This window comes from Molothrus ater, chromosome 4 (genome assembly GCF_012460135.2).
Source record: "Molothrus ater isolate BHLD 08-10-18 breed brown headed cowbird chromosome 4, BPBGC_Mater_1.1, whole genome shotgun sequence".
Lineage (NCBI taxonomy): Eukaryota > Metazoa > Chordata > Aves > Passeriformes > Icteridae > Molothrus > Molothrus ater.
In genome coordinates, this window is record NC_050481.2 from 44,984,161 (window position 1) to 45,007,210 (window position 23,050).

At 38.4% G+C, this 23,050-nt stretch overlaps 1 protein-coding gene across 1 annotated transcript in view; it reads right to left on the minus strand.

Annotated features, from left to right (window-relative positions):
- Positions 1 to 23,050, minus strand: part of CRACD (capping protein inhibiting regulator of actin dynamics) — a 130,178-nt gene that overhangs the window by 50,389 nt on the left and 56,739 nt on the right. Inside the window, 2 exon segments of the mRNA XM_036382140.2 lie at positions 6,190 to 6,261; positions 19,172 to 19,314. Of these exon segments, the coding sequence (XP_036238033.1) occupies positions 6,190 to 6,214 (25 nt within the window). The 5' untranslated portion in view covers positions 6,215 to 6,261; positions 19,172 to 19,314.

Below are 23,050 nucleotides of genomic sequence, written 5' to 3' on the forward strand. Positions count from 1 at the left end.
TCCACAATGAGAGTCAGAGGAAGGCCATGTTGACCAAACTGCATTTATCTTCTCTCTTTAACTGCTTCTCTGACATCACACACTTCTTTACACCCTGCATCAACTCCCTTCCACCTGATACTCATGCTCTACTCATAAAACTCAAGGTCCAAGAGCACTCACTGTAAAAAATATCAGAGAGCAGATTTGGGAAAGGGCTGGGGCCAGAGGAGAGAGGTGAACACTTACTGAGTTTTAACCCTTTTTACTTGCTTTGTATCCATTCTTAACCTACTGGACTACAAGCACTCAGTAGCTGAGTCAGTGTTTTTCCATCTCGTAAAGCATCACCTAGAGTTACAGTAACAGATGCAAGTTTGAAAAGAATTCTAACAGTACAAATATAAGAAACAAGATGAAAGTTTTAAAATTCAGTCAGGTTTCCATTATGTGACCAAATATCCTCAAGAGATACTCACATCTCTCTGTGACATAATAAGACACTGAGATAATGCAAAGTATCTCAAAGTAAATCCAAGTTCTACTTTTTGAAACCTTGCTCACATGAGTGTTTCTGAAAGATTTGTCAAATATGAGTATGGAAACAACCATAGCCATATCTTTGTCCTGTGGGCTTAGGGAAGAGGAAAAGTAACACATCTAAAAGTCCTGGGTGAAGAGAACATTCATTCCAGTGCTCTGTGTCGGCCCTCTGTTAGATCCCCAGATCCTCATACCAGGTTTTCTACTGCATTTTCAGAAAAATCCTGATGCGCTAAATGACTGCCAATCTTGATCATTCTTTTAAAGACCAGACTAAAGCCCAAAAGCCATATGTGCAGTAACACCCACCCAGGACAGTCAGAGGAAAGAACCATTTAATTTAGATACATGAAATGACAGCACTGTCAACAATGGGAGTGTACAAGTTAAGCTTAGGCTTCTCCCACCCCTTCACCCCTCTTTTTGACTTTTTCAGACTAAGTCCTACATATTATATGGGAGAAAGAAAAATGCCAGTTGCTGGGCAGGAATACATTGTCATGCCAATGCAGAATATCATCTCCTCCAAGATTTTCCACCAGAGGATATGACTCAATTGCAAGAAAAAGCATATTTCCTCCTTTTATTTTTCCTGTTCTTACATTGTACATTGTTTGAAGACAAACCCTAAAATTAATGAACACACCACATCAGAAAAAAATAGGACATTCTCCAAATATTCTGGGTTTTAGTTGGGCTTGACTTACCAAGTCCATCTCTACCTGATGGTAGAGGGATGACATATATTTTACAGGATATGGATTGTTCATACTGCATTTGCAGAAAACATGACTGAACAAATGCAATTTGTTCTGCTTTGGTCACAGTTAATACTACACACATCTGCTCTCTGGCTGATGAACTTGCACAGTTTGAGTTTAAGTGTTGTAAACTGAAAATTAGCTAATGGCAACTGATCTGCTGCTTCACCTGAGAAATCACTGCTTATTGATGTTTAAACAAATGCTGAATTAAAATTAGTGCAGAAACTTACATGTATGTAAAATTTATCATGTACTTGTGTACAGCAGATCACTGATGAATTTGGAAAAAAAATCTTTTGGAAGAATGCATACCTGGCATTATATACATATATATATATATGCATTTATGAACAGGAGGGCAGCTGCTACTTACTTTTAATGTGCCACTTTGGAAATCACAGTCAAACATGTGACTAAAAAATGTTCAAATATCTGTACTTGGGTTTGGTAAACAGATTCCTGCAAGGGCACCACCCACATTGTATCCTAATGCTCCACTAACAGTAAGGCAATCCAAGTAGTATCTGGATAGCCACTCAATCAAACAAGAGAAAATAAGAGAGTGGTGAGATTTTGCAGAATCAGAGAATCATTTAGGTTGGAGAGGACCTTTGAGATCATCAAGTCTAGCCTATGGCCTAACACCACCTTGTCAACTAGGCCTTGGCCCTAAGTGTCACATTCAATCTTTTCTTGACACCTCCAGGGACAGTGGCGCCACCACCTACCCAAACAGCCTATTCAATGCCCAACTAACCCTTCTGTGAAGAACTTCTTCCTAATGTCCAGCTTAAACCTCCCCTGGTGCAGCTTAAACCTCCCCTGGTGCAGTTTAAGACTGTCCTCTTGTCCTGTCACTGGTTGCCTGGGAGAAGAGACCCACTCCCACCTGGCTACAGCCTCTGCTACTTTGCAATAAACAACTACTTCAATGGCTTTTTAAAATACTGTAATACTTTTATTAAGCTCTTCTAAAAGCAGAGGGAAGTGTTTTCACCAGTTTTACTTAAATTAAACATTCTGAATAAGGTGCAAGGGGGCCCCGGATAGAAGCTGAAATGGACTATCTGCCTGCATCTGCTCCTCCTCAAGGTGCCTTGGGGATCTGTACATCCATACAATGATAGCCAGCTGCAGGCCTTGCCAGCTGGCCAGTGTTTCAGCCTGGCAGCACTTAAGGCAGGTCACTGCTGCATGGACGCCTCATGCACTGCACATCACTCTAAGGGAGGCCAAAAGCCCCTTAGCCAAAGGATTTGAAATTAGCTGGGACCAACACAGGGGAAGAAAGCATGGCTGTTCAAATGCGTGCAAGGTCCCAGAAAGGATCAGAAGATACAACATTCTGTGTTGCTTCCTTGTAATAGCAAATGTTTACTTAAACTACCTCCCACAAAACTTCCCATAGAAAATTCCTCAGAGCCCTCGAGAAACCAACTCTCTGAAGGACATCACCTTTGCAGCTGTGGTGGAAACACAGTGCTTACAGCACTGTGGGATCCCAAGTAGCAGCTCTGAAGACCTCTGTCCTGGGCAACACACACAGAGGCATCGCCAGCATTACTTGGCCTCTACCAGAAGCAGCACAAACTGAAGGGGGAAGGGAGCTTACTTTGCTTTGTTTCTTTTACTGAAAACAGTTTTTGTTCCAAGATCCACAGTGGGGAAAAACAAGATGGTTGTAAGCCCCTCAAGGTGTTCATGGGCAAGGGCACAGCCACCAAGGCAGCCTAGCCATACCAGGACCTTGCTCTCTGCTGGAATGGGCTCCATGCCATAGCTTGTAAGTGCTGAGGACCTGACTTCACTGAGAACAGCTGTGTGTCCCTGCCCTGCCCTGCTGGACCATGCCACCAGACTGGTAAGGTTTGTCTGTACCTGTTCTGCAGGATACCCCAAGCACCCTCTGCAGTGTCAGTCTCTTATTATCCTCATCAGCTGGGGCAAGTGTAGCCACAGAGCAGCTGGTCATCCCTGCTCTGGGCTATGTTGTGAAATGGGACAGGCACTCTGCCCCACAGGATAAAGAGGACACCTCATTTAGGGAAACAGCATTCCGGAATAAGAATTAAATGTAGTCTGTAATGGGAGAAGAACATGAAGAGATTGCATCTTTGAAGTAAGACAAGATTTTAATCTCACTATCTAGTAAGAAGCCAGTAAACTAGAGGACAAAAGTCAACTGGGTTGAGATATCTAATTAGTTCATGAAGCATTTTACTGGAAGTATAATTTTACAGGTATAGCAAAGCAAGAGGTACTAATTAGTTGCAACTCATTAAGTGTAAGTTGTTTAGTAATTTAGGAAAAATGAATGCAGACATGGCAAGGTTGGTACAGACAAGAATTCCACGTAGCTGAGTATCACATTTCCAACAGCAGCCAGTCTGTTCAAGCAGCAGAGGAGTAATTTGCAATTCAGTCCTGACCCATGGGGACAGGCAGGCAGATCATACATTCCAGCTTTTCTGAAAGAAACATTAAAGGACAAAATAATGAATGCCTTCATTACAAATGACCAGGTGAGACAATTAGTGTCTGTCTCCACCCATGAGCTATTAAAAGTTCATGTTCCATCTATAGAAAGCATTATTATCCTAAGTAGAGAGATTTTGGATAAATAAATCAGCTGTGTTCACATTTTCATCTTTTAGATTTCTGGTAATACTTATGCAGGAGTAAGGTAAGTTTCTTACCTCTTTACTTAATCTTTATAAAATACTTACCTCTTTATAAAATGTATCCTTCTTAGGGAAACAGAAACAAACAAACATCCCAGGTAAGATATTACCAACAAGAATTTAATTGCATAATATTTTCAAAACTCGCGCTTTACCCGGCATAGGTTTGTAGAGCAGAAGGGAGTTCAGAAACCATTGCACATACTAGGATAGAAAAGAGACTTAAAGACAAAATAAAGCTGTAGCAGGGAAGCAAGTTCTGTGACAAGACCACTAAAGCATGCCAGAAATGTCATCGCTCCAGCTGGACTGCTGGCAAACTGTAGATATTCTCTACCTTTCTGCTTTTAATCCCATCCATGAAACACAAGTACCCTCAGAGAAAACATATGTAATTCAGCTAATCCTTTTTCAATTACACAAGGCAGTGGTTATAGGCAAAGGTTTCCTAGGACAGCAGCTTTCAGAGAAGTGTCACAATGACATTGAATCAGACTCATCCCCTGCAACTGTCTGCCTGGGCTTTTTGAGCCCCTGTGGTAGTACTCTACAGAGATCCACCACAAACCCAGTAGAGGGCAAGACTGCAATGCACCATTTTACTTGGTGGTAACTGTAGAGCAAATTATTCCCTACAAAAGCAGGCACCAAATTCTAGGAAAGTCTGGGCCTGGAATTTGCAGCTCAGTTATGGCTTAACTAACAATAGCTAACACAAGTGTAAAAGCCACATGAGAAACAGTTTCCTTCCCACAGTCCACTGGTGAAGCTGCCTACAAAAAGAAAACTAAAAAAGTCTGAAAACTCCACAAAAGTAAATTCTTTTCTTTGTACTGAATGGACATGCTGTACTCCCACTCCTTTACAGAGGAAGTTAAGAGCTTCTTTGTGTCAAGCCTACTCTCTTTTTCTCAACAAAATAGAAATGAAAGAGCCATGTGAATTATTAACAGATGACAACAGAGAGCTAGCCAGGTATTTCAAACACTTGTGTCTCTTCTTCCTACGTGAATTCCTCAACAGTACATGCAAAGTAAGTCTTCTTACTACTTCCATCATTTAAATCTGTAATTGGAGCCAATTAAATAAATTGTTGAGAAGTAAAGGCTTTTTTAACATTCCTTTCTTTCTCCTTTCTTTCCCTGGGAGAGCATTCAACCTGACTGTGACAGTGATACAGTGACAGGGGGGCTTCATGCCTTGCTCTGAAGGGCACTTGGTGACCAAGTGAGAGTCCTTTCCCCCCTTATTGCCTTTTCAGTACCACAAGCTCATGCAGAACATCATGCAATCCAGTGGAAACAGAGGCACCATTTACTTCTGAACTGGAATAGATAATGGGGAAATCTGAAAACAGACTAAAGCTTTAGTCATATTACAGTGTTAACTATCATGTCATAGCAAAAGCAAGTCTTGTTTATTATAAACACTTTGGATGGCCCCTTGTCCTCAAAATCCCCCCTCCCCAAGCCCCCAAACAAACAGGTGAACAGGACATCACTACATGAATCCAACACCATTGCTTGACAGCATGCTTGCTATTTACACAGAAGTACAAACTTTACACTGCTTCAGTCCATTCACATTTAACTCAAATAAATTCTGAATTTGTCAAACCATCCCTGCAGATCCAATGCAAAAAATAAAAATGGAATTATGTTGAGTCAGTATCAGAGCAACTGAAAGATATTTGAGAACTGACATAGGAAAACCCATCAAAATTAAAACTACAGTAGTAAGCTTTAAAATAACAAACTTTCTGACAACTTTGAAAAATAATCCAGATGACCATAAAAAAGCATGTATTTTTCTATTTACTTAAAAATTTAAATCCATAAATTCTAAACTTTCTTCAGTTAAAAGAACCATTTCAAAAGGCATGGTAAAGCACAGCATCTGACATAACACAAATGGAGGAGTAAAGTTTCCCACAGTGGAGCAGAAATCCCCAAGTCATTCCTCAGGGCAAAAGCATTAACCAGAATAACCTCTCTGGTTTGAATTTGACTGTGCTTCACATGTACACTGTTTATTCTACCTGCCATAAAAATGGACAAAAGCAGCACATACATTAGCAGCAGCTCCTACTCAAAAACAAGAAGCACAGCACATTCCCCCCTCAGCCAGCTCCCCGCTGGAAGTGCTCCAGACTAAGCCACAGAAACTTAACAGTGAGCTTTTGAATGACAGGACATCATGTGCTCCAGCAGTCAAGTACTTACAAGGTTTCTTAAACAAATTGATCATGCCTACAATTTCAGACGAAGTCAGAGAAACTTCAGACTTGGTCTTCTCTGAGGAAGAAACAGAAGCCATGAAATCACCAAAGAGAAGGACTTGTTTGGGCATTTTTGTTGTGATTTTAAAGAGAACTCTGAAGGATATATTGTAATGTGATAGGAAGTCTGTAGGAACAGCCTTACAAATAAGGCTGGGCATGTATTTCAGCACTTTGCTCTTATTTAGCACTTTCCCTGTGGAAAATGCTAAGGGAGATATCAACTGGCAACAGCCAAGATGATTTCAGATTGATGGACAAGACTTCCCAGCTGATCTTTCATTTGGTACATTAGTTTATACAACAGCTTTTTGCTCAGTCTTCCCCAGCCACAAAGCCAAAAATAGCATTAACTTGCCCACAAGGGCATTATGGTAAACTGGGACTACTAGGCAACTCTTTATACCTGCTATGAATAACAGTAGTGGTTTTTAAAAAGTAGGAAAAATCCTGATATTATATTATCCATGTTTTTATCTAGACAAGAACAGTTTAATGTCAATAACTGCCATGACATCTGGAGGCTGCATTTTCCAAGAAAATTTATGCTAGACACCAGTATTTCCTGAAGCATCCTATAGTACCATGAAAGGGAGACAGGCATAAGCAGTCTATATTATTTCTCATGAAAGAAGCAACAATGATGCAAATTCCTCTTAGAAAGCAATAAAGTTTTGAATAAATCCTAAAAGAGCTTCATTATGCAGTTCTCAGTCAACACTGGCTGAGCCAAATCCTACTTCTCTGTGCTCAGGGTAGAACTTCCCATGGCTCCAGTAGTTCCTTCCACAAAGGTGGCACTCTTCCACAAACAGACCTTAGCAACCCGGGCTTAAGGGAAAATATACCCAGTGAAGCCATGCTCCCACAACTGTAGCTTGGCAGAGAAATGGGAGATCTGATTTTCAAATCTCCTGGGAACCAGGTAGCTTATCATGCAGTAAAATCCTCTACAGGAAATTAATGTTTCAGTGATGCCTTTTCAGATCTTGCTTGGTGTTCAAAATCATGTCTTACAAGTTTTACCCAAAGGCCAGGAACAAGTTGCTAAGCTTTGCTAAGCTTAGGCCTTCACATCCCAAAAATGTTTAGACCAAAAAGTTTCCTATAAAATTTAAGATGTAGATAAAATTGTGCTTGCTCTATGTGAAACCAAAGTTTCTGGTTGTCATCTAGTTTCAACAGAGGTCCTTGGCATTTTCATATCAATTGCAGAGACTCTCGAAGTAAGATAAAGCCTTCAACAGAGAGGAATTTTAATTAATCTATTGTACACAGTGCATTTAATAGTATCTGATTTCTGAAATCTCCCTCTGTGTCAATTAAAAACAGTATTTGTGCAGAGACATTGAGGAATCCCAGGCTGCTTAGCAGTCCCTTTTTTCTAAGCACTGCAAATACTGACATACAGATTAATCCCCCTAAACATAAACAAATGGGATTGAACTGGAAATGAGAGAAGATAAAATAAAGAGCTTGAGAGTAATATCCCCCTGTTGCTTTCTCCTCTGAGGTATATCATACAGATTTGTTTTGGCAGATATACCAAGACTTATGTGTAATAATGGCAACTTCTTTCTTTAGGGACACATTTTATTTCACTAATGATACATTCTCAGAAACTAAGAGAATGACTTTCACCCAATTTAATTTTTAATTAAAAAGAGCTTAAAAAAAAAGGGAGAGTAGAAAGATGAAATTGCTCTGGTCTGACAAAATACATGACTTTTTGACCCATCTATAAGGGCTACTTTCTTCACTCCAGCAGAGGAAGGACCAAGACTCTCTTCAGCGAATAAATCACTTCACCCAGCCTTCCTCTTGCAGCACAACACTGGATCTAGCCTCCCTCCAAAATATCCAGCAAGCCAGGGTTAATTAAGACTACAAGAGCTTACAACAGGGCTCAGGACCATTAGAAAGGCTACACAGGAACCTGAGCAAACACTTCCTAGACTCAGGTGTGGTCACTGCCCTGAGCACACTCTGTAGCTATTCAGGTCCTTTGCACTTCAAACCCCATGACTAAGATTCAGCTTGGGGACCAACAGCTGAATATTGCAATACTGAAAAGCACAGGTGTTGAGAGGGACCTCTCCTAAAGGCACTACCTAATCTAGCATCAAATTTGGAGGTGCATGAATGGCCACAGAACAGCCTCCTAGCTTAGGACAATTAGTAGTGTTTAATTGTCACACAAGGTTATTAAAGGACCTTTAGTACCAGCAGCAGGGAAGCAGCATCACTCAGACAGCAAGCATGAAAATAAGTGGTGGACAATCTGGTAATGAAGAGGCAGAAGCTACTCTCCCTAATAACTTCCTAATATCAGCTTCATCTCAGTCACACCCAAACTACCTGCTCCCAGTGTCACAGCCTTTCTTTGTTTAGGCAGAGATGAAAATTGGAACATAAGCTTTTGTTACACATCAAAACATTAAATGAAAGAGGATTAAAAGGTGAGGTGACAAAATCAAACAAAGAGAAAAAGTATTTTCTTTCAATTTTCTTACATGAAAATAGGTTTTAATAGCTGAAAAATGTAATGCAGTAGACATTTAAAAGGTCTTAGTTTTCCCTGAATTGGTAACAATGCCATGCACGATGCCAAACAGAAATTTTTGCATCCTCTTTCCAGCTTAGTTTACCTCAAATTTCATCTTGATTTATATTTAATGCAATGGGAAATGGAGGCAGTGGGACCTATAAAAGCTTGTTATATATAATTGTAGATATGGAGGTTATTAATGCAAGAACAGATTTGGCACAGGCACTAAACCTTTAACTCAGGAAGCACACTCTGTCAGAAAACTTACCTGCTTGTTAAAAACCCAACAGATCACCAACTCACACAAGCGCTCCAAAGCTACATGCAGTCAGCAGAGAATATTGAAGCTAGTAAAAGAAATCAAGAGAGAGTGGTAGAGAATGAAAGCAGGCAAAAACCACTGGAGCCAGGAAGTTTCTAATGAGTGGTTAATTGTACAAAAGGTGGGATGCAATATTTAGAGAAACATGTCCCACAGGAACTACTCAGGAGGTGAGAGAGAGTTCTCAAGCAGCGTAGTTGGAATCTTGTTTCTCATGTGCCCCTTTAATGTTGGAGGTCTGAATGGTAAACTTTCAGGTTAGCATAAAAAACCTGTCAATATATGGCAAACAAACTCTGCTAAGTATGACTAGCAAGGCTGCCTGGAGCCCACTGAGTGAGCTTTGAGAAAGACTTTTGTTTCCTTGAGAGTGGACAGGTGCTCCACTTTCAGATGAACAGTTCCAGCAGCACAGTCCTCAGCAAAAGCAAAAGCAATAAAGGGATGAAGGGAGCAGCACCTCCCTGGAGGTGTGCACCTCTGCCCCGGAGCAAGCACAGACTGCAGAGTGCATACTAACACTCCCCATGACACTCCCTTCTGAAGGCAGACAAGGAATACCATTTGTCAGAGTTTTCAACACAATACTTCTCTGAAGTGCTGACTTTGTGCAAGCAAAGGCAAAATGAAAATTTTTTAAATGTCTTTACCAGAAGCCATAGTTGGAATGAAGCATGTGTTGCATTAATCAACAGCATTCCATCAAAGTAAAACCTGTTAAATATTGCTTCTTATCTTATTAAGCCACAAACCCTGTTTAATATTGCTCTATTATTGTCTTATCTACAAGCAGCTAAATTTCTGCCAGGTTGGTTCAACATAACCGACTTATGTTGCCGTGATTCTGACATTTCAAAAAAAATCTGTTACACAACCAGAGTGGAAATAAAAACACTTGAGCAGCTGAAAGAGTGGAGCTGAATAAGGAGTGCTACAAAACAGGAACAGATTTAGGAATAATGAGGTCACCTCACACCTCAACACACATGAAGTTATTCTGTTCACTCAAATAACTTCACATTTGGTAGTAGCCACAGCACAAAATACCACATCATTTTAAAGAGACAGAAGCATTTTCAATGCTCTGGCTAATTAGAAAAGAATTAACACTGAACAACACCATCATGTGTTCCCCTTCCAGCTTTCTCCCAGCTTGACAGATGAAGAGAGAATTAAGAACGGTTGAAAAATGTTCCTTCCCCCATGTCTCCAAGTGAGACATCCCTTATCTGGGCATGTGGTTGCAGCTCCAGAGCATCAAGCAAAAGTGGCATTTAGGGTGCTTCAGAAACATCTTGTGCCTGCTCGAGCACTCAGCTGTTGCTGTGGTGGCAGCATGAAAGGTCTGCTTCTCATCAGGTATTTTGGCTTTTCAGCCTTTCTTATTCCAGATATCTGCAGTTTGTTCTTTAGGAGAGACAAGGAGAGAGACATACTATTACCAAGGGAGAGAATACTTTTAGCATCTCTCCAAACTGTCAAGTCACACAAGGTAAAATTCAGAGCCACAAGGTCTGGCAGGGCTGGTGTTCAGGGTTTCCTGGCTGTGCAGAGCAGGTGAGGACTGGGAAGAGGCAGGAAGGCAAGGAGACCCCTGCTCAAGTGACCACAGATGAAGGAACAACCAAGAAATAGACGAGAAAGTGAGGGATCCACACAAGCTTAAACCAGTTTGTCTATTCATTGGTTTGGTGATGTCTGTGCAGCCAAGAACTGGGTTGTGTCTTAGATTTTTTTAAAAAGTATACCCAGAGATCATGTCTTTTTTTTATTTTTTTTTTTTAATATAGAAAGGAATGCAGCAGTCTACATCTAATAAAAGAAAGTTCCAGATGTCAAAATTGTTCAAAAAGCATGACTACCTACTGAGATAAAGCATGATAATGCTATGCCTAAAAGGGAGTTGGTATCTAAGCAAATACAGATTGGAACCACTGACTCATCCACCCTGGGCCTTTAAGGCAAATGGATGAAGGGCTGACAGAAGGAAGAGAGGGGGGAGGAAAATAAGGAGGCATAGAGAATTTAAACAATATTAGCTACAAGTGAATCCTAAATAAAGATTAAAATCACTGCCTAGTGGATTTTGGGACTTCTGAAGTCATGGCCATGAAATTAGCGGAAAACTGGCAGTTCATGATGCATGATGACTTTTATGAGGAAAACTTTCAGCAGTATTTTAACTTTTAAGAGCTACCATTGAATATTTCATCCAAGCTCCTTAAAGCATAAGGAGAAATTGGCATAGTTCTTCCAAGCTGCTTAAAAACATAAGGAGAAACTGGCATTTAGTGGAAGCATCTAAAAATCAGCACTCCCATTTCATAATTAACTCAACTATCTATTTTAGTATAAACAAAAAGTCTTTCCCAAATTTCTACCATTAAAACATCCTGCTGCTTCCAACACAGTCATGCACTCCTAAGGAAGGCAAACAGCCCAGGTGTTTCCTGTTGCACTCATGTGATAAATATCATTGGTGGAACAATCTAGGGTGATCATGTTCATCTAGCTTTTAGTTAATTGAATATAAATACAAATCTTTAAAGCCAGAGAAAGCACTGTTAACTTCAGCTTCTGTAATTAGTTCTCACACAGGTCAGGTTTCTTTACAGATTAAGAGGCATTTCAGTCTTCTAAGGAAATGTTTTCAGCATTAAGGTTCCCATAAGAAAGTTCAGTATCTCTTCATTCATACATATTCTTACAGTCCCTCAATGGACTGAATTTTAGGCTTATCCATTTACAACTTCATTTAAACATCATAAAGGCTACATGGATTTCCCTTTTCCATTTAATATGAATTACAAGTAACTAAGTTATTGAGGATGAGGATTGCCTTTCATTTTCACATGACAGTCTGTCAAAATGTATTTTCAGGCCTGTAAACTCTAAAGTAGTTGGGCCAGTTCCCTTGGAAAAGTCCAAGTATCTATGAGGGCATCCTATTTAATCATTTCAGCAGAAGTAAAATATATAGTTGGTATTATTTTCATTAACAATTTCTGAAACTAAGACCCCAAACCACAGGTGAATAATTCAGTTTAATTTACCCTCAAGCAACTTCCTGAACTGAAATCTAAGAGTTATTTTGTTCATGATCTAGTTCTCCATAATTCCTTCCTATATTTTTATCACTGGAGATTTCCTTATTGCAGCTTTGTTTTTACGCCTTAGCAGAGGAATTCCAATAAGTTTGGGAATAGAAAAGATTACATATTGAATCCTTAAAGATAGTTTTGTCTTTCAGTTCTAAACTTTAATTTTTGAAGAGAGACTACAGAAGAATGAAATTAGTAGGGTTGTTTAGGATTTTCTCTGTGTTTTCTATGAAAAAATGTTGCCAGAGAAAGTTTCGATTCAGTATCAGGAAAAGTTTCTAAACAGAGTTTAATTAACAACTGGACACATCCATGAAATGCAGGTGCATTCACCTTAACAAGGTACTCAGAAATCCAATGAAATTACCAGTTCTACACTCAAAAGAGGAAGACAAGATAAACTGAATACTGTATTGCTTCTTAGAGACAGTTTCTAGGACTCTCTTGTTCAAATACTAGAATTAAGTTGATCATTGCTGCAGCTTGAAATAATGGAAAAGAAAAAAGAAAAGGAAAGTAAGAAAGAAAACACTAAATCTGTTCCTGCTGCAAAATTTCTTAGAATTCCTATACAAATACTTGAGTCTTGCTATCCCAAGTGTTCAGATATGCTCCAGATTATGTAAGACACTGGGTGACCCACTTGCAGTGAGAAAGAACTGCAAGACCAGCCTGGTCAGATCTACATTGTTTAGACACAAGCAAATTCAGACATAAGCAGATCCCTTACAGTAATTTATGAGGAAGGAAGAGGTTTCCTCTGTAAAAAACCTGAAAATGTGTTCTGTCTCTTTAATTTACAATTGAAAACCCAGTTTATTTTTACAGTACCTGAATCATCAGTACCCAGTACCTCAGACTGAACATTTTGGTTAGTATCACTTTCAGCTGCAGCCATGTTTTTTTGTGGGTGTCTTTGGTTTGAGTTTGGTTTTTGGTTTTTGTTTTTTTGTTTGTTTGTGTTTTTTTTTTTTAACAAATGTTACTGAAACAAGAATTATAGCACAACACATTTATATCAACACTGAGATTTTGAAATCAAACACAAGGTAAATTTTCCCTTATCTTCAAATCATGCACCATGCAGTAAAGTGTCTTACATTTTAGGCTGATTTGGAACAATGCAGTAGCAGCATTGTAAGGGTACAACAGTCATTACATTACATTAGAAGTCTTGAACATGTGAAAATTATAGCTGCACTTCATAAAAAGGACCTGTAAGTCAAGACTCCCAGGAACTGCAGAACTCTGTAATAAGAAAGTCACATTGTACAGGACATGTTTTTCTTCTTATTGCCTGCATCCCTTCCTCTGTTCACAAATGGAAACTAATAATGTTAAATGTTTATTTAATAAACACTTTAATTATAAATAACATTTCTATTTAATACAATAAACAAATAGTGCCATACATGAACACTATATTGGATAGCTTAATAGTATTGAACAGTATTATAGTATAAGCACTATATTAGCTACCTGAATATTGCAGAAGCACAAGGATTTGCAAGAGCTTATTTTCTTCAGACTACATTATCTAGCTGCATGTTTCCCATACTCTAAATTGCACCAAAGAATAAACAACTACATTAATAGGCTCAATAAAATATACTTTTACTACTTATATTACATAGGAGCATTATAATGTCACATTGTATCTTTTAGATCTGAAAATACTACATAATTACAGCATTTGTCTTTTGTAAAACATACTCAGATTAAAATAACAGTTTAAAAGTCCTTGAAGAGCTTTTCTAGGGAAATTTGCCTGTGGGTTATGTATCTTTTGTACTCTTGCTTCATCTACAGAACCAATCTTTGGTTTTGGGAAGAAGTCTCATTTTAGGCAATAATACATGCAATATACAAACTACAAAAGACACAAACCAGCACTGTGGTTTTGGGGTATTGTTTTAGCCTGGACTTTATCAATAAAAATCAATCATCTCAGTGGGAACTACCCAACAATGACAGGAGAATTCAGCTCCCGTTTGACCTAAGGATAAAGACGATGGAGCTGAAGAAGGACCTTGTCTTGGAGACACCTCTGTCTACTCTCAGTTCACAACATTACAGATCTCCAAGAAGCTTTTTAAAAGCTGCCTAAGCCTTTGAGCTGCATTTCAGCTGAGAGATTCATTTGGATGTAGTGGAGGAAGGTCACAGGGAATTTTAAGTCCTTGAATACAGACCAGATAGTCAGACCACTGCCATAGCAGCATTTAACATGACATTTCATAATTAGCTCTGATAAATACTTGGGTTTCTTTTCTCTTTAGAATTTCCTGAAGAACTTTACTTCTCTCCATCCTAGTCAGCCACTGAAACCCATAGTTATAGTGAGCTTTCAGCTCAAGAAAGCACTAAATCATATTAAAATTAAACATGTGAGTGTCTTTTCCTGACTTTTTAAGATTGTTTAAGCACTGTCAGATGCCTGAGGCAGAACATCACAAACACATATATCACGTTAGCAAAGTCAAATTAGGATTTGTGTCAATTTTTCCTGTCCTAAGCCTATGAACCTGAATTCCTAAGTACTCTTAAGATGCAAATTTGAACTTTGAAACTGTAATGAAGGAGCACAAATGAAAAAAGTATTACCATAGGGAATCCTTTAATTGACCCAGTTCTAAAAGTAGTAGAGGAAGCATAAATCACCTTTTGCCCTCACATAATTTTTCCTAGCATACTCTTCATCAATATTCTCTCAGAATTCAGCATAGAAGAGATTAAAACAATGTAGTCTACAGAATTACTAAACCTGAGTCAATTGTTGTCAGCAAGATCACAAAAATAACAACCAAAACAGAAACTAATCCTAATTTTGCGGACATGGTTCCAGGTCTTCTGAAAATACTAGCTTGTCAAAAGCATTGTAAAAAACTCAAGAATCATCAAGTTTCACAGTTTGGACTCCATTTTAAAATATAAACTGCTCCAGAATATTTATGGTGAACATGGAAATCTTGCTTAGAACTAGTCAATCTAATTAGGAAAAAATGGCTTCAATTCCAATTATAACTTGCTGACCAAAAGAAACAGATTTAATTACAATCAAGCTATACTCTTGCAATCAAACCACTTCACAAGAATTAGCTCTGCCTTAGAACATATTATATTCATTTTCCTAAAGCTCTTATTCTGTATTATGCACAAAAATTCAAAAACATACAGGCATTTAGAGGCTGGATAGAAATACTCCTCTGACTTTAACAGAAATATACCATCTGTCTTTTCCGAAGGAAGTAAAAGCAGAAAAAACTATTGCAAAATTAGCAAGACAAGTTCTTGCATACTGGGCAGCTTCCTTGTGGAACAGAGCAGATGAAAAAGGTAACCAGTTCTGTTATATATTGGGAAGATAAAGGAACATGAAAAATGGCACATGACAACTTCTTTTGTTTGTTGCTATTTTACTTAGAGCTGTCATACCATTATTTCAAAAGGAGTTGATTAACTATAACTCTGCTCTTCAGCATGAGGGTATTGGCTTTCAGAGGAAATTTCTGCAGAAGGAGCTTGAGCCTTTTGCTTTACTCTCTCCAGGCTCTCTGGAGGATCCCAACATTGTCAGGTGTAGCTTCCATATTATAACAGATCTACTTACTGCCCTCCCACTTTCCTGCCAGTAATAGTTAAAAAAGCCAAATCTCTCAACCTCCAAAACCTTATTGGTTGCCAGCTTGGTAAACATCACGCATGGATCTCACAACTCTTATCAAGAGAAGGACTAGGTGCCTGGACTCAGAAGCTGATAACCTCCAATGCCCTTTGTGATGGCCACAGAGAAAAATACACCCAACCAGCAGATTCCCCAAATGGTATATGAAACAATTATTGGATATTTACAGTAAAGGTTTCAGATCATCAAAATCTTGAGCATTTTTACGGTAATTGTTGCCCTACAAGAATTAGCAGATGGTTGTAACCACCCCAGTTTTCAACTCCTGCTGCAATGTTCTGCAGATGATGTGATATGCTTAACTTGCTAATTAATTGCATATCATAAAATACTTTCCATGGATCTGTGAACATCATTTCAGATTGCTGCAATTGTCAGGCCATCTTCTTGGTTGTTCTTCTCAGGTCATGGAGGCAACAAAGGCATTGATTCTTTCTAAGTACAGCACAGGGGACAAGTGTGGCTACGGTAAGCACAGGTGAGTTTTGTAGAGGAGTTTTCCACAGAGTGTAAGGATGAAGCCATCCTGCTGAGCTCCTCTACCCCAGGTTCCAGGCCTGCATGGCCAGAGGCACCGGATGAACAAACTATGGACTGAATAAGCAAATTTCTCAGGTGTCTCCCTTACTGGGCTGGAACAAGGACATGACAATGCTCTGCACAAAAACAAGCAAAGGCTGAATTGCAGAAGAGCATGAAGTACAAGTCCATTTACAGGGAAAGGCTTCCTGGCTGTTTTTTGTGATTTTAAATTTGAAAAGACAACCAATTTGTTCACATTAATATGTAGAGGGTTCACAAATCGAGGGACTTTTCCTGTTGAGGCTTATCACTAAAACTCATTGCAAGAATAACACAAGAGAAGTTTAAAAATCTAGAAAATTAATCATGAACAAATGCTACAACAACATTGACTAAAACAAGGTCTCTGTCTTCCTGGCAGGACCCCTTCTTCATTAAATAGGAAATAGATTCCTCACATAGCTAATTACTCAACAGTGACTCATTTCAGAAAATCTTTGTTATTTTTACTTCCTCTGAAGTGACTGAAAGGACACAACCAAATGTATGCATAGTCATCGGGTGTTATAAGAAAGAAATGTGAATTGGGCAAACAAAAAACAGGAGAACAAGAAATTGCAGAATAAAGGGGGAAAAACTTTGGATGATGCAAATGAAATAAAAAAAAACTTTAATAGCATATAAAAGAACAATATTTCCTGTTCTTCCACTGTTGTGAAGAATGAAAAAAAAAAAAGAGAAAAATAAAAGCTTTAATGGACAATACCTTAAAGGAAATCTGAAGTCTTTGGAAAAGCTGGGTACGATCATCAGTAAATGTGACTCTGAAGCCATGAGCATTTTAGCTTAGAAAATGTGAAATGGTGGAATGAACTAGAAAAAAATTGTCTGCATTAGGAAAAACCCCAAAATATTAGCCTTCAATAAACTTGTTCAAAGCTTGACTAACACTACATTCACAAATGATTTACAGAGAATCTCACGGATTAAGCAAAATCTCTACTAACTGCAAATTACTTTCTAAAAAAGGTTTGGACTTTTTCTGCAGTAAAAAGCAGAATATTCTAACAACAGGATATGTGGGTGGTTACAAAAGAACACTGGGTACACTGTCAGAAAAAAAATGTAGCTTTAATTCTCTTGGAAGAAATATTATATGCAAATTCTATACAGAAACATATATCTTGCATATTTTAGTTATGAAAATTGTATTACTCAATCTACATGCTATTGTACCTGACCACCCTTACAGACTGTTCTTTGAACATCTGTCATTTAAGCCAATGGGTATTGTATCCTTCTGGGCAAAATATAAAACATGCTATTTGAAAAAGGCTGTGTTGCTTGCAAAAATTAGGTCTATCCAAAAGAAACAGAAGGTAGTTCAGAATCTGTAATCCTTGCATAAAAATGGCATGGAAATATGAGGTTAGAGAGAGCAGGTAGGAAGCATCCTGTACTCAAAGAGCATTTTCCATTGGTGGTGCCACATTTCTTACCTTTCTGCTATGAGGAAATAAGAACATGCCCTGCCTGTAGTACAAGAACAGACCCCATCTCACAAACAGGTATGTCACAAACACATTTGTACCCTCAGCTAAGGTGTAGAACATTTTTATGGTAGAAAATGTCAACATTACTATAACAATCTCAAGAAAACAGGACCTTTGTTGCTCAGCAGCAAGCCAATGTAGTTCAGCTGATCATTTCAGAAGAGTTGCCAAAGACACCTGCTTGTCATTCATTCTCTTTCCACATAAAACACCAGCTGAACAAACACTTTGGCAAGACAGTCACAAGTCAGGACTTTTAGGTAACCAATAGTCTTTTGAATTTACCAGGTGATATGGATTAGACAGCACAGATTCTCTAAAACCACAACAGCTTCAAACAGCAGAATCATTCTGCTTTGTACAAAAGCAAAGACAGTATTTCTATATTTGATGGACTCCAAATCAAAATTTATAGATATGTCCTGTAGAGTAGGGCGTTCGCAAATGTGATGAACACATTTGTCCTGGAACCGTGTTACAGAATGGCTGCTATAGAAAGGAATTATCTGAATTTCAACATTCTCTACAGAAAAAAGAAATAAAAGGTTGGGGGGGGTGTGCAAAGAAAATCTGAATGGAAAAAATCCTCCGTTGCTATCACTCCATTTTCAGAGGAAACATGCAGAGTACAGTATGTCTTAACTGTTTTCAGCTTCTTCCAATACTTTTTAGAACTGAAGCATCTAAGGAAGTAGAGTTGCAAATATTTTATAAATAACCAGTCAATCCAAAACCCAGCAGAAAGGGAAAGAGTGCAGATTTGTTCTAACAGAAGCACAAATGGCAGAACTACTCCTTAGCACCAATTCCCAGCAGCAGCATTCTGCAAACATTCTGTGCGTGTCCTGGCAAAGGGAGAGTTGCATGGTACACTGGAAGCTATGTAACACTTTTCATGGCTAAGAAAGACTTCTGTGCCTTACATGAAAGATTATGTTTTCTGGTTTACATACTATTTTTTTTTCCACAATACACACAAAAGCTACAAAACAAATAGTTTTAAGCTCAGGAACACATGTGTTACATTCTCCCTTTTAAAACAAAAAGAATCTTTTTTTCTAAGTTAGAACATGCAGGTTAAATGAATATTTAGGGTTCAGTTATTTAAGTTTTCACTTCTGCCTTTAACATAATGAATTGTTAAATGAAGACACCACTTCTGTTGTTAAAGGATCAGCAGGAAAACCTTTCTTACCTTTTTTAAGGTGGGGTGTGGTATTTTCTACTTCCACGCAGTCTTGCACTCTCTCTGAAATGGGTGCTTTTCTTTAATACAAGTGATCAGAAGTCAGGATATGCTGCTAGGGACCGGTGGTTAACATTCTCCTCCCAGACTGCCTAGGTATAAATGGAAAAGAAAGAACTTTAGTTCAACTTTTCTAGGCAAACCTAAGAGTGATGGTTTTGCATTTTCACTCCCTATATGTCCTTATAAGGGTGCTTATAAGCTGAGCAATTCCTGTCTGCTACATCTCTTGTAAATGGTTTGAGATGTCTGCACTATAAAAAGAAAAAACAAAAGAGAAAGAAAGAAAAAAAAGATATTGCAACCTGAGAAATTTTTCATTAGCTTTGGATTTCCCTCTGAGACTTTCATACAAAATGGTCTTTCTTTCCTCTTTCTAACTAGTGAAATGGCAGCACTTTTTTATTTTTCCTTCCAGTCACACCGTGCAGTTCTAAATCAATTATATCTCAAGAAAAATATGTCACTGGTTTTACTGTAGTTTGGCTGAAATAAAAATGCCATATATGACTCTCTTAAAATGAAAAAATGATAACTTCTAAAAACTAAAATGTGAGCTTAAAATATCTTTGGTTTTCCCTCTACTAGAGCATGTAGAAATAAGTTTTAACTATTTTTTCTGGCAAAAAAATTATCAAATGTCTTTTTCTAAATTAAAAACATATCTACTGCAAAAAACCTTTAAGTAATCTATTTGAATACACTACAAAACAGAAAAAAATTAAACAGGTAAAAACAACCTGCAAAATTGAACAAAGCAGCTAGGTTTTTAACAGATTTTTTTGTTCTGGTTTCACTAGTTTCCAGTTTTACTTTGAAAAATTTAACTGTAATTTTGCCATTTTGACCTTGTATTCAAAAATTTCCTCCAATTTTTTTACTCTTTTCAGGGATGTCTATGCTTTCTTTTACATATAACTAGAAGGATCAGACAGGGAATTTGTAGCAACTATCCTATTCCTAGAATCTACCAGTTATTAAATAGTATTTGCTATATTCATTCATTCTTAAATCCTTAGGCAGCCACAAATAAGAGTATTTTGTTGTAATAATGTAATTAGTGTATAGGTTAAATCATGCCCCATTTGACAAGACAAGAGTAAGTGTGTATTTGGTTCTTGGTAATCAAATCAAACTGCTTGCAAGCATTAAGTTTTTACTGCTGAAGTTCAAGGACTAAATGTTGGTGAGGGCTCTCAGGCTGCCAAGACAGATTATCTAGAATTGCACTTTTTCTAGCAAAGGTGCCTGAACAAAGCAGTCTGTTTAAGCTGAGAAATGAGAAATTATCACTCAGTTGACTCTGCACCACTCATAATATTCAGAATGTCTTGAAGGTGTGAACAAGAGATGAAAGAGCAATATGAAAACATCCTGAGCTTGCCACACCAATTCTAAAAATAAATAAATAAATAAATAAAAGTACTCCTAATGCACATGACAAAATTTGAAGAACTCAGACTGGTGCTTTTGTGTAACTGGGAACTTCAGATGTTAAAATCTCATATATGCACATCAACCTCTAATCTAATTTTTACATGCAGACTCAGCACTACCCTCCTTTTTTTGGGCACAAGATGCAGCATTGACAATAGGATGTGCAATGGTTTGAGCATGGAAAGTTTGTGGCCTGCATCAGGTCAAGGTGGTTCTGGCAAAACAGGTAGGAATATATTTCCTTTGTCACCAGAAAGCATCCCCCAGTAATCACCTGTCAGTGCAAAGATCTCTGTTAGTTCACAGCTTTAAATCCTGCTTGCACCTGAAATGCCTGACACAGCCTCTTGTGTCCCTGCCCTGCAGACATCATGCTGTTAAAGGCAGAGCAGAGAACATCTCTCAGGGTGCTCATTTCACAGGTTTCCCTGCTCTTTCTGCACCTCAGTGGCTTATGGCAGTGGCTATGGCATTACAGAAACCAGGAGTTCATGCACCAGCAATAAAGATCCTGCTGTAACTGTGAGACCTCAGGTCTGGTGCCTTGCCTGCATCCCAAAGGAAACAGTAAATCTACCAGTCCATTACAGAGAGCCAGCTTTCATTCTTCTGGGTGAGGTCTGGAAGCATGGGAGCAATGGGACAACTTCTGAATTAGCTTATTGTTCTCAAAAATCAGAATTCAAAGCACTTTGAACTCCTGGGTATAAAATAGACCTTTATTGTTCAAGGTGCAAGAAAAAGAAATTTAAAACACAGTCAGTGTAAATCACTAAACTCAAGATGCATACAAGGAGATGCCCTGGCACTAATCGACAAACAGAAAAGGTCTTCCTTCTATTTACTACCACTCTTTTAATTCCCAGGGGAAGATATGAAGACAGATGGTTTGGGAAACATGAAAAGGAAATTCCTGAAGACAGGCCAGCATGGAATATTTGGATCCTGAAAGATTATTTCAGGAAACTATTCTATACTCTCCTTTTCCAACGCAGCCATAAATTCGAATGCAGCATTAGAAATACATATTTCCAACACAGAAAGCTAAGCAAATGCACATTCTGCATACATTTAGGGAAAACTACTGTATCTCACAGTAATAAGTATCTGATAGAAGCAATTATGCCAGACCTATGCAATTCTGAGCAGAATAGAAATCAGGAAACAAAAAGTAGCCTCAGATTTTGTTTGAGAACACAGACCTCTCCATTGTGCGTTTTATCTTTTCACAATCTATACTTTACCTCAACACATAATAATAGCACAAAACTTTAGAACAGAGAAAGGCCATTATAAAGCAAGTCCCTGAAAATAGCTACTGTAAGGCTAGAGTTACAAGTGGTAAATTGATCACGTGGTCTATTTTCAGTATCTCAGACAATAGCTGTTCTTGTACCTAGTCCACATGGTTGCTATTTCACCACACAGCACAAGACTAGTAGACAATTAAGCATGGCAAACCATCAAATATTTGTCCACTAAAGGACCCCCTAGATCTTTTCTCTCTGCTTATTAAGTCCCCATTCTTCTAAAAACATGTTTCAGCTTCTGAGTAACAGTCCAAAAGGAAATATGTTCAGCATATCACAGGTAAATAAAATCAACATTACTCATAGAACATTTTTTTTAAATGCAAAGAAAGCCTGTGATTTAAAGAATACAATTATTACCAGACAGAGAAAACCAACTGCAACTCCTGAAAAAAGCAAAAGAATGTAGAGATACCTGCCTGGTAAAATAATGAAAACTATGACTCAGGGTTTCATTTCATGAATAAGAAGAACCCTCTGTGACTTAAATGTTTTTTTTAGAACACAGTAGATCACTCTGCACTAGAAACAGGGCTAGCACATTTTAAAATTTGATCCTCAAATTAATTTTAATAACACCTAAAATTAATACATTTAGTACACAGTTAAAATATGTGGAATATCAGTCAAAACATACAGTTTGTGTTTTCCAGACTACTTACTGATAAAAGCTTACAGTGAGTAGTTAGCTATGAATCCTAAAACCATATGGTTTATGGTTTGGATCCGAAGGGACCTAAAGATCATTGAGTTCCAACTCAATGCCATGGGCAGGGGCAGGGCCACCTTCCACTGGGCCAGGCAGCTCAGAGCCCCATCCAACCTGGATGTGAACACTCCCAGGGGTGGAGCATCCACAGCTTTTCTGGGCAGCTTCTTTCCGTGCCTCACCTCCTTCACAGTGAAGGCTTTCTTTCCAATATCCAATCTAAACCTCCCCTCTTTCATCTTAAAGCCATTCCCCCTTGTCCTGTCACTACATGCCCTTGTGAAAAGTCCCCCCCAGCTCTCTTGCAGGCCACCTTTAGGTACTGGAAGGTGCTCTAAACTCTCCCTGGAGCCTTCTCTTTTCCAGGCTTAA